This window comes from Manihot esculenta, chromosome 1 (assembly GCF_001659605.2).
Source record: "Manihot esculenta cultivar AM560-2 chromosome 1, M.esculenta_v8, whole genome shotgun sequence".
NCBI classification, from domain to species: Eukaryota; Viridiplantae; Streptophyta; class Magnoliopsida; order Malpighiales; family Euphorbiaceae; genus Manihot; species Manihot esculenta.
In genome coordinates, this window is record NC_035161.2 from 32,662,591 (window position 1) to 32,679,101 (window position 16,511).

Here is a 16,511-nt window from a genome sequence, read left to right on the forward strand (position 1 = left end):
CAGTTAGAATGATAACAAGTGAGTTGGGAGCAGATGATGGTAGAGCCATTGAGATGGCAGGGTTCACGTTAAAGTGTAAGAAAGCTAGAGAATGGTTCAAGAACTATGTGGACCCGAGACTTGAGAGTATGACATGGGAAGAGTTCGCCAACGAATTTGCTGGATGGGCTTTTCCTGACAGTTCCAGGGAACTAAAGGTTGTGGAGTTTGAGCAGTTGCGACAGACGGAGGAGATGAGCGTTGATGACTATACAGATAAGTTCCTGGAATTGTTGCCATATGTCGGTCAGGCATATGATACAGATCAGAAGAAGGCAAAGAGATATGCCACAAGGCTTCATCCCAGGTATTTCTCTTTGATTCTTCATGCGGAGAAGGAAAGTTTCCACTCTATTGTGGATGCTGCTAGAAAGATGGAGGCCAGTGCCATAAGTCAAGGTGTAGTCAAGGCACAGTCTTCTGGTGTTAAACCAGGTTCCTCCTCACAGGGTACAGCAAGTGCAAGTAAGAAGAGATGGGAGAAATTCAGAGGAAAGAGAGGCAAGTTCTGGAACAGGCTTAAGTCGGGTCTGGGAATGAGTAGTGGCTCCAGTTATGGCGCAGATTTTCCAGTGTGCAAGAGGTGTGGCAAACAGCATAGAGGAGCTTGTCAGTTGGGATCCACAGCCTGCTATAGATGTGGGCAGGAGGGACATTATGCACGAGAATGTCCTCAGGCGACGTTAGTTGCACCATCCCAGCAGATGAGTACGGGCAGTGTAGTACAGCCAGTAGCTTCAGCCATACCACCAAGCAGTGGCAGAGGAAGAGGAAGAGGGGTAGCCTCTTCATCAGGGATGGGTTCCCGAGGTGCAGGTCCGTCAGCCCCAGCACGGATTTTCACCCTGACTCAGCAGGAGGCAGACACGTCGAACACGGTGGTGTCAGGTAATCTCATCATTGGGTGTTCTGAGGTGTATGCTTTAATGGACCCCGGTGCTTCTCACTCTTTCATTTCTTCTAGAGCTGCAGAGAGGTTGGGTCTGATGGTGTCTGAGTTAGAGTGTCCTCTATGGGTCAGTGGACCCAAATGTGATCCATCTTTGGCAGAGTCAGTCTGTCGGTTCAGTCCAGTGTGCATAGAGGGTAGATACCTTCCAGCTGACCTGGTGGTTCTAGAGTTGACAGATTTTGATGTCATTCTAGGGATGGACTGGTTATCTACGTATGATGCTACCCTGAACTGTAGAGACAAAGTAGTCAGTGTCAGAGACCAGGATGGGTCAGAGTGTGTCTTCAGAGGAGACAGGAGAGGGACACCTAGGGGTTTGATATCAGCCCTCCAGGCTCGTAGGATGTTAAGGAAGGGGTGTCAGGGGTTCCTAGCTTATGTGAGAGAGCTAGACAGTCAGGTTAGGGAACCATCCTCAGTACCAGTTGTTCGAGACTTCCCAGATTTGTTTCCTGAAGAGCTTCCAGGACTACCACCGGATAGGGAAATAGAGTTCGAGATTGAGTTGATGCCCAATGCTAGACCGATCTCTATTCCTCCCTACAGGATGGCACCAGCAGAGTTGCGAGAGTTGAAAGAGCAGTTACAGGATTTGGTAGCTAAGGGTTTCATCCGCCCGAGTACCTCACCCTGGGGTGCTCCAGTATTATTTGTCAGAAAGAAGGATGGACCTCTTAGACTTTGTGTCGACTACAGACAGTTGAACAAAGTCACTATCAAAAACAAGTATCCTTTACCCAGGATCGATGATCTATTCGACCAACTGGCAGGAGCAGGTTGTTTTTCGAAAATAGATCTGAGATCCGGATACCACCAGTTGAAGATCAGGGAAGGAGATGTATCCAAGACTGCTTTCAGAACCAGATATGGGCATTATGAGTTCCTTGTGATGCCGTTCGGGTTGACTAACGCCCCTGCAGCATTCATGGATCTCATGAACAGGGTTTTCAGGGAGTACTTGGATCGTTTTGTGATCGTCTTTATTGATGATATCTTGGTGTACTCCAGGAATGCAGAGGAGCATGCCCAGCATCTGCGGATAGTGCTGCAAACCTTGAGAGAGCATAGCTTGTATGCTAAGTTCTCCAAGTGCGAGTTCTGGCTAAGGAGCATTTCCTTTTTGGGACATGTTGTATCAGAGGAAGGTATAGCAGTAGATCCCAAAAAGGTAGAGGCCGTAGCCAACTGGCCTACACCCACAACAGTGACAGAGATCAAGAGTTTTCTGGGTTTGGCAGGCTACTATCGGAGGTTTGTTCAGGACTTTTCGAAGATAGCTGCTCCTATGACCAGACTGACCAGAAAGAATCAGAAGTTTGTGTGGTCAGAGGAATGTGAGAAAAGTTTTGCAGAGTTGAAGAGACGGTTAACTTCAGCACCGGTGTTAGCGCTGCCGATCAGTGATGAAGATTTCACAGTGTTCTGTGATGCATCCCGAGTGGGATTAGGTTGTGTGTTGATGCAGAATGACAAAGTGATAGCTTATGCTTCTAGACAGCTGAAGAAGCACGAGCTGAATTATCCGACACACGATCTGGAGATGGCAGCTGTTATCTTTGCACTTAAGATGTGGAGGCATTACCTCTATGGGGTAAAATGTGAGATCTATACGGATCATAAGAGCCTGCAGCACATCTTAAGTCAGAGAGAGTTAAACTTGAGGCAGAGACGGTGGGTAGAATTGCTCAGTGATTATGATTGTAAGATCCAGTATCATCCGGGTAAGGCTAATGTTGTAGCTGATGCCTTAAGCCGAAAGTCACTTGGCAGTTTATCCCACATTGCAGTAGAGAGAAGACCGGTGGTGAAGGAGTTCTACAAGCTCGTGGAAGAAGGGTTACAATTGCAGTTATCTGGTACAGGTGCTTTGCTCGCACAGATGAGAGTGACACCAGTGTTTCTAGAGCAAGTGGCTCTGAAACAACACGAAGACCCCGAGTTAGTGAAGATTGCCAGGACTGTTCAGTCGGGCAACAGTACAGAGTTCAGATTTGATAGTGAGGGGCTTCTTCGGCACGGTAAGAGGTTATGTGTACCAGATGATAGCAGTTTGAAGGCAGACATTATGAGGGAAGCTCATAATGCGCGGTATAGTATTCACCCGGGAGCCACCAAGATGTATCAAGATCTGAGAAAGGTGTATTGGTGGCCAGCAATGAAGAGAGAAGTGGCACAGTTCGTGTCAGCCTGCGAGACATGTCAAAGGGTGAAGCTAGAGCACCAGAAGCCGGCTGGCATGCTTAACCCACTGCCGATTCCAGAATGGAAATGGGAGAACCTAGCTATGGATTTTGTAGTGGGCTTACCGGCGACGTCTAACAGACTAGACTCCATATGGGTGATTGTGGATAGACTCACTAAATCTGCTCACTTCATTCCAATTAGGAGTAACTACTCTGTGGACAAGTTGGCGCAGGTGTATGTAGACGAGATAGTAAGGTTGCATGGAGTTCCAGTGTCGATAGTATCAGATCGAGGACCTCAGTTCACCTCCAGGTTTTGGCGGAGTCTGCAAACTGAAATGGGCACAAGATTGGATTTCAGCACTGCTTTCCATCCACAGACAGACGGTCAGTCAGAGAGGACCATCCAGACCATTGAAGATATGCTGAGAATGTGTGTGTTAGACTTTGGCGGTTCTTGGAGGCAGCATCTACCTCTGGTGGAGTTTGCCTACAATAACAGCCATCATGCTAGCATAGGGATGGCCCCTTATGAAGCTCTATATGGGAGGAAGTGCCAAACACCTGTTTGCTGGGAAGAGGTAGGAGAGAAAACTCTTGCAGGGCCAGAGTTAGTTGAGATAACCAGCAAGTTAGTGCCTATCATTAGAGAGAGGATCAGAACAGCTGTAAGCAGACAGAAAAGCTATGCAGATATCCGTAGGAAGCAGATAGAGTTCCAGGAGGGGGATATGGTATTGCTCAAGGTGTCTCCGATGAAGGGAGTGGTTCGGTTTGGAAAAAAGGGTAAACTGGCCCCACGGTACATTGGTCCCTTTGAGATCTTGCAGAAGATCGGGCCTGTATCGTATAAGCTAGATTTACCGGCTTCTATGGAACGAATTCACCCGGTATTCCATGTTTCTATGTTGCGAAAGTTTGTGTCAGATCCAAAGAAGGTTCTTAGTGAGCCTGAGGTGGAAATCTTAAGTGATCTCACCTATGTAGAGCAGCCAGTGCGGATCCTTGACACCCAGATCAGAAAGCTGAGAAACAAGGAGATACCAATGGTGAAAGTTTTGTGGAACCACCACAACCTAGAAGAGTGCACTTGGGAGACTCGGGAGTCCATGCTCCAGCAATACCCATATCTGTTTTAAGGTTAGTTTTCCCCTTTTCTATGTGTTTATGTTATGTTAGGGACATTCGGGGACGAATGTTCTTAAGGGGGGGAGAATGTAATACCCGGCTCGAGTCCGGCATCGGAATTCCTGTAGTCCGATGGAATCTCGGGTGTCGGAACCCTCGAGAAGGGTAAGACATATGTTTTCCAAAGTATTTTCACTTGTTTTCATGTTTTGAATTGTTAAAAGCATTGAGTTTTGAAAGAAAAGTAACAAGGGAGAAATGCAAAGGTTCGGCCGCCGAAGGTAACTTTCGGCCGCCGAACATTGCATGGTTGCGGCTTCACGTTCGGCTGCCGAAGGTGGTCTGGCCAGCCACCTATAAAAGGGCCAAGGGTCGGTGGAAGGAGGTTATTTCTCCTCCACTTGCAGCCAGAGGTGAGTTTCAGCCTCTCCTACGTTGACTTTCATGTTTTCCATGATTTTCATCAAATCTTTCAAGAGTTTTAAGAGTTTTGGTGATTTATGAAGGTTTTGAGCAAAAGAACCAAGGTTTGAAGCTTGGAGCTTTGGAAGAGCTTTTCTTCATATCTCCACGTTAGGATCCTTCATCCTCAAGTTGTGTAAGAGGTAAGTGAAGATCCTGAGCTTCTTTGTTGATTTTGAAAGGTTTTATGAAGTTTGTATGGGTAGTTTGCATGTTTAGGTTTAGGTGAGGTTTTTGGTGATTTGTGGTGTTCTAGCATGATTAAGTGTTATGTGCTATGTTTGTTTGGGGTTTTAGGGTAGTTTTAGACCCCTTTGTGCGCATATATGTGTATATGCTAGTTGGGAGTAGTTGCTATGCATGTTTGTAGGTTTTTGGGCAAAGTTTGCATGAAACAGAGCAGGGTTCTGTCCTTCGGGCAAAACCAGGTTCGGCCGCCGAAGGAAGGTTCGGCCGCCGAACCCTTTGTGGAGGCAGTTCGGCTGCCAAAGGTTGCCCCCGAAAGCTAGGCTTTCGGTTTAGCAAGGGACTTTCGGCCGCCGAAAAAGGGAGTTCGGCCGCCGAAAGTGTGTGAGTTTCGTCTCTGGACGAGACCTTCGGCCGCCGAAGGTGCCGCCGAACATGCATGAGTTTCGTCTCTGGAGTGGGGTTTCGGCCGCCGAACCTGCCGCCGAAAGTGCCCTGTCCAGCTTTCTTTTGCATGTTTTATGTGATGGTTTGAGGTTTGTTTAGAGGGGTTTTGGGGAGTTTCGTAGAGATGTTCTTGAGTGAGTTTAGTCCCTCATTTGAGTCCACCTGTGTAGGTACGGACCAGAGGAATCAGGGAGGTCAGCAGTGAGTCCAGTGTCAGAACCTGCAGAGTCAGTTCAGAGATAACTAAAGGTGAGTGGAAATTAACTTAATGTTTTAATATGAGAACTGAATATTTTATCATGCTTCATGCATCATGAATATGCTATAGGGTGAGTGCATTAGTGTACACAAAGATGATGCATTGCATTTATCCTTGTACTTGGCATTGCTCCTTGTACATTGCTTATGTGAGACGGCACGGACTTCGTGAGGATTCATTAGCCCTCAGAGGAAAGACCTGGAACAGCCTTACGAGGACCAGGCACATATATAAAGACCTGGAACAGCCCTACGGGGACCAGGCACATGGTACTTAGGTACCCCAGATGAGATAGAGGGAGTTTTGATCCGTCCGGCCGAGGTTATGTGATTATGTGTTGCATTCCATGAGAGCATGTTTTATCACCTATATTTGCCTATTCTACTCACTGGGCTAGTGTAGCTCATCCCTCTCCCCTAACTTCAGTTGTGCAGGTTCAGAGGTCAGAGAGAACTCAGCAGGGTACAGAAAGAGTACAGAGTTTTGTAATAGCTAGTGTGGACATGTATTTGTACAGAGATAATGTATATGTACCGTGTATAGAATGGTGCTTGATTTATAAGACTTGTAATCCCTTTGTGGAGTCACATGATCAGTTTATATATGTTTCTTTATTGTTGTATGTTTATGAGCAAAACCAGGCTTAACATTATGAGTTTGATCCGCCTAGGGCCATGAGGAGCTCTAGTAGGGATTCGTAGCACAGAGAGAGTGCATGCACAGGTTAAGCCTTGGAGTGAAGACAAATTTTATGTTTTTACAGCATATGTATGATCATGTATGGGACTTCACAGGTATACAGACAGGATAGCAGGCTTACTACGGGTCCCGGCGACCTTAAGTCGATCTGGATCCTAGTGCCGGTGGCAGTTCGGTTTCCGGGCTGTTACAATGGATTCTACCCTCAGTTGACACCTGAACTGAACCGGCAGACTGACTCTGCCTCAGATGGATCACACTTGGGTCCACTAACCCTGAGAGAACACTCTAGCCTAGAAGTTATCAACCCAACCCCTCGACGACTCTTTAGAGTAACTAAGGAAAGAGAAACACCAAGGTTCACAAAAGCATGCACATCAGAACATTAAAGTGAGCGTACCTGACACCACCGTGTTCGATGTGTCTGCCTTCTGCTGAGTCTGGACGAAGATCCGAGCCGGAGCTGACGGACCTCCTCTAAGGGAACCTGCTGAAGAAGAGGCTGCCCCTCTCCCTCTGCCTCGACCACTTGCCTGAAACATGGTTTGAGCTGCTGGCTGAGTCGCTCCACCTGAAGCTGCCCGTTGAGACTGAGCTGACCGGAGCTTATTGGGACACTCACGTGCCATGTGCCCCTCCTGTCTGCATCTAAAACACACTGTCGTCCCAGCCAGACAAACTCCCTGGTGTGCCTTACCACACCTCCTGCAACGAGTTGCACCCGAACCAGAGCTCGAACCACCAAAACCCAGACTGGCCTTCAAATTCTGCCAAAACTTCTTCTGCGACTTCCTGAGACCTCTCTTCCATTTCTTACCTCTCGTGGCAGCTGTACTCAGAGTGGAGGGATCAATCCCTCCTGAACCCGAGATTCTAGAATCCTGGGTCTGAGCATCTTCCTGGGAATCTCCCATACCTTCTCCAAACATAGCCACATCCAAACTCATATCTCTCCTCTGAACATCCATCTCAAGCTCTCTCATACTAGCTGACATCCTCCTTAGATCCATACCTTCTCTGCTTGCATCAAAAGACCTCCTAGGGTCCCTTGATGTCCTCCATCTACTGACTCCCCACGACTGCGCTCTCGGCAGGGTAGGGGGAAAGGTGTCCATACCTTCCCTCTCTGACGGAACTCCTGTCGATTCCACAGATCGACGAGTACCCCACATCCTGACTCCTCTGAAGCACACACACACAAGCATGCAAACAACATCAGCATCATACGGTCCATGTGGAAACACATGAACCTACATCATACATACATAGCATACATAACATGTCATACCTCATAGCATTTATGCACATGCATGAAATCATGGCATATCACATCATCATCGCAAGACAGGACTCGACATCCTATCCTAGTGGACATGCTCTTACTCTTAATCTTTCTTAATGTGCTTGCCCTACTAACACAACCTCTATGACAACCTCTTTCCGATGTGAGATATCTCAAATCCCTGAGCACATCGCTCAACACATCGTACTCTTGAGGCCCTAAGCTCTGATACCACTCTGTCACGACCCGGAAACCGGACTGCCACCGGCGCTAGGATCCAGATCGGCTTAAGGCCGCCGGGACCCGTAGCAAGCCAAACATACATACTATTACCTGGTCAAATCCCATACATGATTAAAACCTAACCATAAAAACATGAAAACTGAACATCTGTTGAACCCAAAACTGACCTGTGCATGTATCCTGACATGAAACATACATCATAAAATCATAAAATCATAAAACCTCCACTGGAGTCCTCATCATATACTCCAATGGGGTAACATTACATGCCTCAAGTTTGGTTCTCAACTCAACATATAACATAAACATAACCATGCATTAGCAGGGACTAACCAGTCTATAGGGCCAAGCACAACTAATCCATAGACACAACTTTACTTAACATTACATTATCTTACATGAATTTATAATACATGTCCACTCTAACATACTAAACATAAACATAATCTAAGCTATTACAACATGCATATCTTAACCTTGACTTTACCCTGCAGCCTCTGGACTCTGACTTAAACCTGCAACACTGGGGTTAGGGGAAAGGGGTGAGCTAAAAAGCCCAGTGAGTAGAAACAGAAAAAAAACATTCATTAATTACATGCTTTCATGAAATGCGTCATAACACAAGTAAATCACATAACTTTCTCTGGTCCGTCTCGGGGTTCATGCAGATAACTATTCCCCACGGAGTGTTTTCTGAGAGTACTCTTGAATTGCTAGCATCTTTACTCTCAAGGATCGGACATGACCCCAAAAATCCCTCTGTCGGTGCCCGGCTCCCCAAAGAAGCTCACAGGACTACCATAGACATAACATGGTGTCTGGTCCACAGAGAGCTCACATGGACTTTCCTACAGGTACTCGTCCGGCTCTCAAAGGACTTAGACAAGACTCAATGACAGATATGGGCTATTGGAGTCGCCTTGGTCCAAACCTACCTCAGCATCAACATGAAATAATGCAATGCAACATATTCGTGAACTAGTGCAATCAACCTACTATACATAATCATGATGCATGCTCATGCTTTAGGCCTTAGAATTTCTTAAAATAAAACATTAAGTTTAGTTCTACTCACCTCCTGGCAGACGCCGACTGACTCTGCACCTGCTAGCACTAATGGCCTCCTCGGTCTCTCGGGTCCGATCCTCTTGAAGATCGAGAGGAAGACGACCTAAACTCGGGGGTTGGAGAGATTTGGTTCTTGAACCTCCAAGCTCCAAAAACCTTGCTCAAAAGCTCAAATCGTGGCCGAAAATGGGGAGAAAACTCCCTGTTTCGGTCATGGCGTCCATTTATAGGGCTGGCCAAAAACACCTTCGGAGGCCGAACGTGCCTCCAAAACTCATGCAAGTTCGGCGGCCGAACATGGAGATTCGGCGGCCGAACCTGGTTTCTTCCCAACTCAACTTTCGGAGGCCAAAGGCACACCCGAAACCAAACCATGTTCGGCGGCCGAACATCACTTTCGGCGGCCGAACCTGGCAGACTCCTCCTTGGTCTTTTCTCTTCAAAACTAAATTCTTTTTCAATTAAAACCATTGAAATCATTATAAAAACATTTAGAAAATACATTTTACCCTTCTAGAGAGATCCAACACCCTAGATTCCGCCGGAGGGCAGGAATTCCGATGCCGGATTCTAGCCGGGTATTACAAATATATGGGGATTTCCATCTCTTATTCAGACAATAAGGTAAACACTTAATTTGAAATTTTCTATCATTGATTGAAAATGAAGTCTAAGTAGGCTTTTTTTTTTTCAAAAATTTCAAAGAACTTCGAACTTAGAGTCTGTACACTCGTAGAAGTCTGAGTAGGCTTTTTTTTTTTCTTTGAAAAATCTTCTAAGAAAATTAAGAAATGAAGTTTCGTGGTTCACATGTACTAATTTTTTAGGTGAAGGGTTGAAAATTTAGTTTTTTGATTTAGCAAAGGTTCGAAAAATACTAGAACAATTTTAAGATATTGTATTTATCGTTTTTCTTTATGATAAAAAGTATATTGCATATTTTCAACTGAAAAATGGTGGCTCTTCCATAATAAAAAAAGTAGGTACCATGTTTTTTTTATTATTATTAAATATAAAAATTAGTTTTTTTAGAAAATTAAAAATAAAAACAAAAAATTGTTTGGGTAAGATAAACACATCTAAAATTTAGTTCAACTTTGTTTTATTTTTGAAACAATTATATAATTATAATGATTGAAATGTTGAAACTTTAAAGTTAATTATTGATGCTACAAGATACTCGCCTTAATTAGGCAGTGAGCTATTATCATAAGACAAGATCACGTGGTAAGGATTTGATAAACCTATAGTGCTCCAACTCGTAGAAAAGAAGATCCGGACGCTTCTGGTCGGCCTTAGGTCGGACAGACTCACTCTCTCAACTTCAGGGTAAGTCTCTATAAAAAAGTTACCGTTAAACAGTTACAATTCAGCAGATCCCCGTTACACTTATGATCACAGGATTCCCGACTAATTAGTCAATGAAGATCCCTTACCAACGAATCGGCCACATCATCGTCGAATTATCAAGGAATACTATATTTATCTCCATCTTCTTACAGTATAAAAGAAAAAGGATCACAGAGAAAAAGGTACATTGTTCTCTTACACAACTACTCTTGAGTTCTAAACTTTATACTCGCTCATCTCTCACACAATTTACCATTAAAAGGAGAATGCAGATTCTAATGTGGATTAGAAAAAATGACAAGAAGATCAGGTAGCCTCTCAAGTTCAACCCTAAGAAAGCCGAAAAACGAGACAGGACCAGATACTGTCATTTTCATAAAGACTACGAACATACAACGGAGGAGTGCCGACACCCGAAAGATGAGATTGAGAGGTTAATAAGTAACGGCACACTTCGAAAGTTCATTAGAAAGAGGAGAAGAAATAGGAGACTCGAGCGCAAGGTAACAATTCCCAAAACCACCCCTGACAGTGAACTTGTGAGGGTTACTCATATATTTGCAAGAGGACTAAGCGTTAATAGGGGTGATAATAAGGAGAATATCACAAATATTCAACCCCTGAGTCAAACTTCGAGTCTTGAAAACAGTCAAATCAGACGACCGAGTCTTTTATTTTATCCTTAGAAAAATATTTGTGATTTATAGTAATGTTATAAAATTAGGATGCATTCTTCAAGCTCCTTTTTTTATAACAAGTTCAAATTCATCGGATGGATGAAAGCATGGAGATAAGAACAAAGGCCACAAGGCATTTTTCAGGCCATAATCTGAGCATTAGTCTGCGGAAACAAATTCATAAAATGGTCACATGGCCATCTGGACATGGGTCCCACATAATAAGGCATCTCATATCAAGCTACAAGACATTTTCTAGGCCATAATCCAAGCGTTGGTTTGCGAAAACACACTCATAAAACAACCGTAAGGCCATCCGAGCATGGGTCCAACATAATAAGGTATCTCATGCCAGGCCACAAGGCATTTTCCAAACCATAATCCAGGCATTGGTCTACGAAAACACATTCATAAAATGGCTGTAAGGCCATCCAGGCATGGGTCCTGCACATAATACAGGCACTGGTCCGCGGAAACAAATTCATAAAACGGCCACATGGTCATCCGGATATGGGTCTCGCATAATAAGGCATCTCATAATAAACCACAAGGCATTTGCCAGGCCATAATTCAGGAGTTGGTCTGCGAAAACACATTCATAAAACGACCGTAAGGTCATCCGGGCATGGCCCCAGCACATAATTCGGGTAGTAGTATGTGAAAATAAATTCATAAAACGGTCACATGGCCATCCAGCATGGGTTCCGCATAATAAGACATCTCGTACTAGTTCACAAGGTAGTTGTCAGGCTATAATCCGAGCGTTGGCCCGTAGAAACACATTTATAAAACGACAGTAAGGCCATCCGGGCATGGGTCCCGCACATAAGCTGGACGCTGGTTCGCAGGAACAAATTCAAAAAAGGCTATAAAGGCCATCCGGACATGGGTCCCGCACGACAAGGCATCTGATGCCAGTCGCAAGGTGGGTAAACGCCAGACCAATCTACCGGGTGTTGGTCCCACTTCATGAGAAGATTCTAAGGTATTGAATGCCAGGCCTCAAGGTAGGTACACGCCAAGTCTCAAGGCAGGTGCACGCCAAGCCAACCTACCGGGCATTAGTCCCGCTTTACGAAAAGGTTCTAAGGCATTTGATGCCAGGCCGACCTACCAGGCATTAGTTCCGCTTCACGAAAAGTTTCTAAGGCATTTTATATCAAGCCTCAAGGCGAACATAAGCTAGGCCGACCTACCAGGTGTTAGTCCCGCTTCATAAAAAGTTTCTAAGGCATTTGATGTCAGGCCTCAAGGTGGGTACACACCAGGCCGACCTATCGGGTGTTAGTCCCGAGAAGTTTCTACGACATTGAATGCCAGGCCACAAGGCGAGTATACACCAGACTATACTACCAAGAGCATTGGTCCTATCTCACAAAGAAAATCACAGGCATGTGTTGCTACTCCTATAATTACTCCCGAAAATCTAAAACTTTTTGTAAGAAAAAAAAATAACTAAAAGCTCATCAGAGCTAGTCAAGGCTGTAAAAATATACGTGAGCTCGCAAGGGCTGGAAAATGACCGGAAACTCGACAAGGCTGGAAAAAGACCAACGAGCTCGCAAGGGCTATAAAAATGCCTGAAAACTCATCAAGACTAGAAAAAGACAAGAAGCTTGCAAGGGCTAAAAAATACTTGGAAACTCGTCATGGCAATACTATATCACTCAGATCAATTTCTGCCAAAGGACAAATAAGCTACATAACCCAGATCATGAAGACAATTATCACTTTCGAATCTAAAGAATCGAAGACCAGCGGGGGACCTCTGATACTACACAAGATTCACCCAAAGTAGGCAGTGAGTTGTCACCATAAGAATAAATCACGTGGCAAGAATCTGATAAACCAATACGTAGTTCCACCCATAGAAAGAAAGGTTCGAATGATCATGGTGTCCAAAACCAAGAGAAAAGGAGACTCTGGCACTTTAAAATAGGTCAGCCTCAGGTCAGACAAAACTCGCTCTCTTAACTTTAGAATGAGGTCCAATAAGAAAGTTAACAGCTACAATCCAGCAGATCCCCTTTACGCCTTTGATTACAGGATTTTCAATCAATTAGCCGATGAAAATCTTTTACCAATAAATCGGTCACACCATCGTCGGATTATTAGGAAATATTATATTTATCCACATCTTCTTACAGTATAAAAGAGATCGATCACAGAGGCAAAGAGACGTTGTCCTCTCACACCATTACTCTTGAGTTCTAAATATTATACTCACCCTTCTCTTCATCTTACTGACTTGAGTGTTAGAATGGCTGTCGTAGGCATCCACCACTTCACGTTCATTTTCTTGCAGGTTTAGCCAATCACAGCGTAATGCCAATCACAGCATAATTCCATTTCGGTTACGTCATCATTTTATTTTCCACAACATCATATATATATATATATATAGATTAAGGTCTAAAAAAATTACCCTTTGCACTAAATGCATCATCGATTACTATTAACTCTACACATTGAAGAAATATATATGACAAACATATATTAATAAAATGCACACTAACACTTTTATTTTCACAATCCATATATAGGCACTCAAATTATTAAAGAATTACAAAAAAAAAAAAAGATTTAAGTTTTTTTTTTATTTAATTTGTGATGCAAATTCGTGTTATATATCTCATATATGAGGCAAATGTATGGCCTGATAAATTAAATAAGGAGGTAATTTTACATACTATTTATATATTTTTAAATTTCTATGTTTATTTAACATTTTTTATGTACCAAAGAATTTCTAATCTTGTAAATTATGTAGAAGATTTTTAATGAGTAAAAAAAAAAATTCTTGTTCGTACCACATTAATTGTACAAACAACTAATTAAATAAATTATTTATATTTTTTTATAAGTGAAATATAACATAATCTATTTTTAAATCTGACTGCAGAATAAACTTAAGTAATTTGCATACAATAATTTTTTTTTCTTTTCAATTGGATTTTTACGTTATTTTCTTAAGCTTGAAACTATTCCCACACATGGTCACCCAATTTTCTTGGTCATTCTTAATCTGACTTGCATGCATTGACTATAACAAGTGGATATAATTCCTCAACGTAAAGATAATAATAAATAATAAATAGTGGGAGAAAATTCCACGATAAAAAAAAAACAAATTGTAATAAATTAAACGGATACCGAGTCATCAGCTTATTACAAGGAGGATGCTTTCGTTGACTTGCACGTCGGATTTCATGGTGCAAGTGCCAAACCCACTAGGCTGAAATTACCACTAGAGTTTCAACAGAGACGGAGATACACCAATTGCCCTATTTCTTTGGCAATTTCCTTTTCTCACTGTTTATATAGAATTTTTTTTTTCTATACAATCTTTCTCTGAGTGAGTAGAGAACTGATGAATACTTGAAAACTTTTTCAGAATTGTTTTATATTTGATTAAGCTAGTCATGAATAAGAATAGCAAGCAAAGATTACATAGAATATGATCTTGTCTGAATATAGTAGGTGACAGTTCGCATACGTGTTCTTTTGTTTACGTTTGATTAAGGGAGAGTTCATAGTTGGTAAATTTTTGGGATTGTGATAGGCACAAATTGTAATATGATAAATATTTTCTATTAAAGGAAGATTAAGCATATCGTGTAAAATGGGTTTGAAAACTAGCTAGTAGATTCAAGAGCAAGTAAAATCTGTCAAAGTACCAAAAGGGTGATAGAGCTTTGAGATTATTTTATGATATTTTTGGAAGCTCTGCGTTTCTGTTTTAAAGGGTAAGATCTCACAGGCAAGAAAATTGTCAAGGCGTCAATGGAAGGAGGAGGAGGAGAAAGCCAAACAAAGTTTAACAAGTATGCAGCAGCTTGTGCTATTGTTGCTTCGATGATATCTATCATATTTGGTTATGGTATGTTTTCTTTTTTCATATGTCTTGGATTTTTGTGATGTGTAAAAATATGCAGTTTGAGCTTCTGGATTTTAAGAATGTCTGAATTTTTCTTGTAAATAGATACTGGTGTAATGAGTGGAGCAATGATATTCATTAAAGACGAAATGAAAATTCGTGATACGCAAGTGGAAGTCCTTGCCGGAATCTTGAATTTATGTGCCTTAGCAGGTTCACTACTGGCCGGAAGAACTTCTGATTACATTGGCCGGCGATACACGATTGTTGTAGCCTGCGTTATTTTCATGCTCGGTTCAATTCTAATGGGATATGGTCCAAATTATGGAATCCTGATGACTGGAAGATGTGTAGCAGGCATTGGTGTAGGCTTCGCTCTTATGATTGCTCCCGTTTACTCTGCAGAAGTTTCATCACCATCGTCAAGAGGTTTCTTGACCTCCCTGCCTGAACTTGGTATAAGTATTGGAATTTTACTTGGCTATATTTCAAACCTTATCTTTGGGAAATTGTCTCTGAAACTTGGATGGAGGTTGATGCTTGGAATTGCAGCTATACCTTCACTTATCTTAGGCTTTGGCATAGTACAAATGCCAGAGTCTCCACGGTGGTTAGTGATGCAAGGACGTTTGAAGGAAGCCAAGAAAGTCTTGCAACTAGTATCCAACTCTACAGAAGAGGCAGAAGCTCGTTTCCATGACATAAAAGTTGCAGCAGGAATAGATGAGAATTGCAATGAAGAATTTGTCAAGCTTCCAAAGAATACTAATGGAGAAGGTGTCTGGAAAGAGCTGTTATTGAGGCCAACACCAGCAGTCCGATGGATACTAATAGCTGCGATAGGAATCCATTTCTTCGAGCATGCAGTTGGAATCGAAGCAGTTGTTCTATACAGCCCAAGAATCTTCAAAAAAGCTGGTGTCACAGGCAAGCAAAAGCTCTTGCTTGCAACAGTTGGGGTAGGGCTCACAAAGTTTACGTTCATATTAATTTCCACATTTTTAATTGACAGAGTTGGAAGGAGACGCCTATTGCTCACAAGCACAGCAGGAATCGTAGCTTCCTTAACTGTATTAGGATCTTGCTTGACCATAGTGGAGTACCACAATGGACAAAACTTATTATGGGCTCTATGCCTAAGCATAATTTCTACATATGTATTTGTGGCTTTCTTCAATATTGGGCTAGCACCAGTGACATGGGTTTACAGTTCAGAGATATTCCCTTTGAAGTTGAGAGCACAAGGGTACGCTATTGGTGTGGCAGTTAACAGGCTCATGAATGCTACAATCTCAATGAGTTTCATTTCACTGTATAAAGCAATTACAATAGGTGGAGCCTTCTTCTTGTTTGCTGGTATATCTGTGACTGCCTGGTTTTTCTTCTATTTTCTTTTCCCAGAGACTAAGGGAAGGTCCTTGGAAGAGATGGAGTTGCTGTTTACCAAGGGAATTAAGGCTACAAATGAGACTCTGCAACATCAGCCCACAGCCAGAAGTGATAACGTGTAGTGTGCGTACCAAAAAAATTTACAGAGCGAGTCTATATAGATTTATACTACGAATTGAATCTATATAGACTCGATCTAAATAAAAATTACTCTGTATGCATGTATATTTTGCAAGAAAAACATCTAATGGATTTGAATGCCTTGGCTTT

The 16,511-nt window shown here is 42.8% G+C and overlaps 1 protein-coding gene across 1 annotated transcript; it reads left to right on the forward strand.

Moving 5' to 3' along the window:
- The first annotated feature begins 14,234 nt into the window (after nt 1–14,234).
- On the forward strand, nt 14,235–16,511 carry LOC110623645 (probable polyol transporter 6). Its single transcript, XM_021768648.2, has 2 exons — nt 14,235–14,855; nt 14,958–16,511. Exons 1-2 carry the CDS (start codon nt 14,759–14,761, stop codon nt 16,361–16,363), a joined length of 1,503 nt encoding a protein of 500 aa, XP_021624340.1. The 5' UTR covers nt 14,235–14,758; the 3' UTR covers nt 16,364–16,511.

Bases quoted from the DNA above. Each gene is read 5' to 3' on its own strand.
- LOC110623645 (XM_021768648.2), top strand. From the start codon at position 14,759: ATGGAAGGAGGAGGAGGAGAAAGCCAAACAAAGTTTAACAAGTATGCA. The intron at 14,856-14,957 runs GTATGTTTTCTT...TCTTGTAAATAG, and splicing joins ATCTATCATATTTGGTTATG to ATACTGGTGTAATGAGTGGA.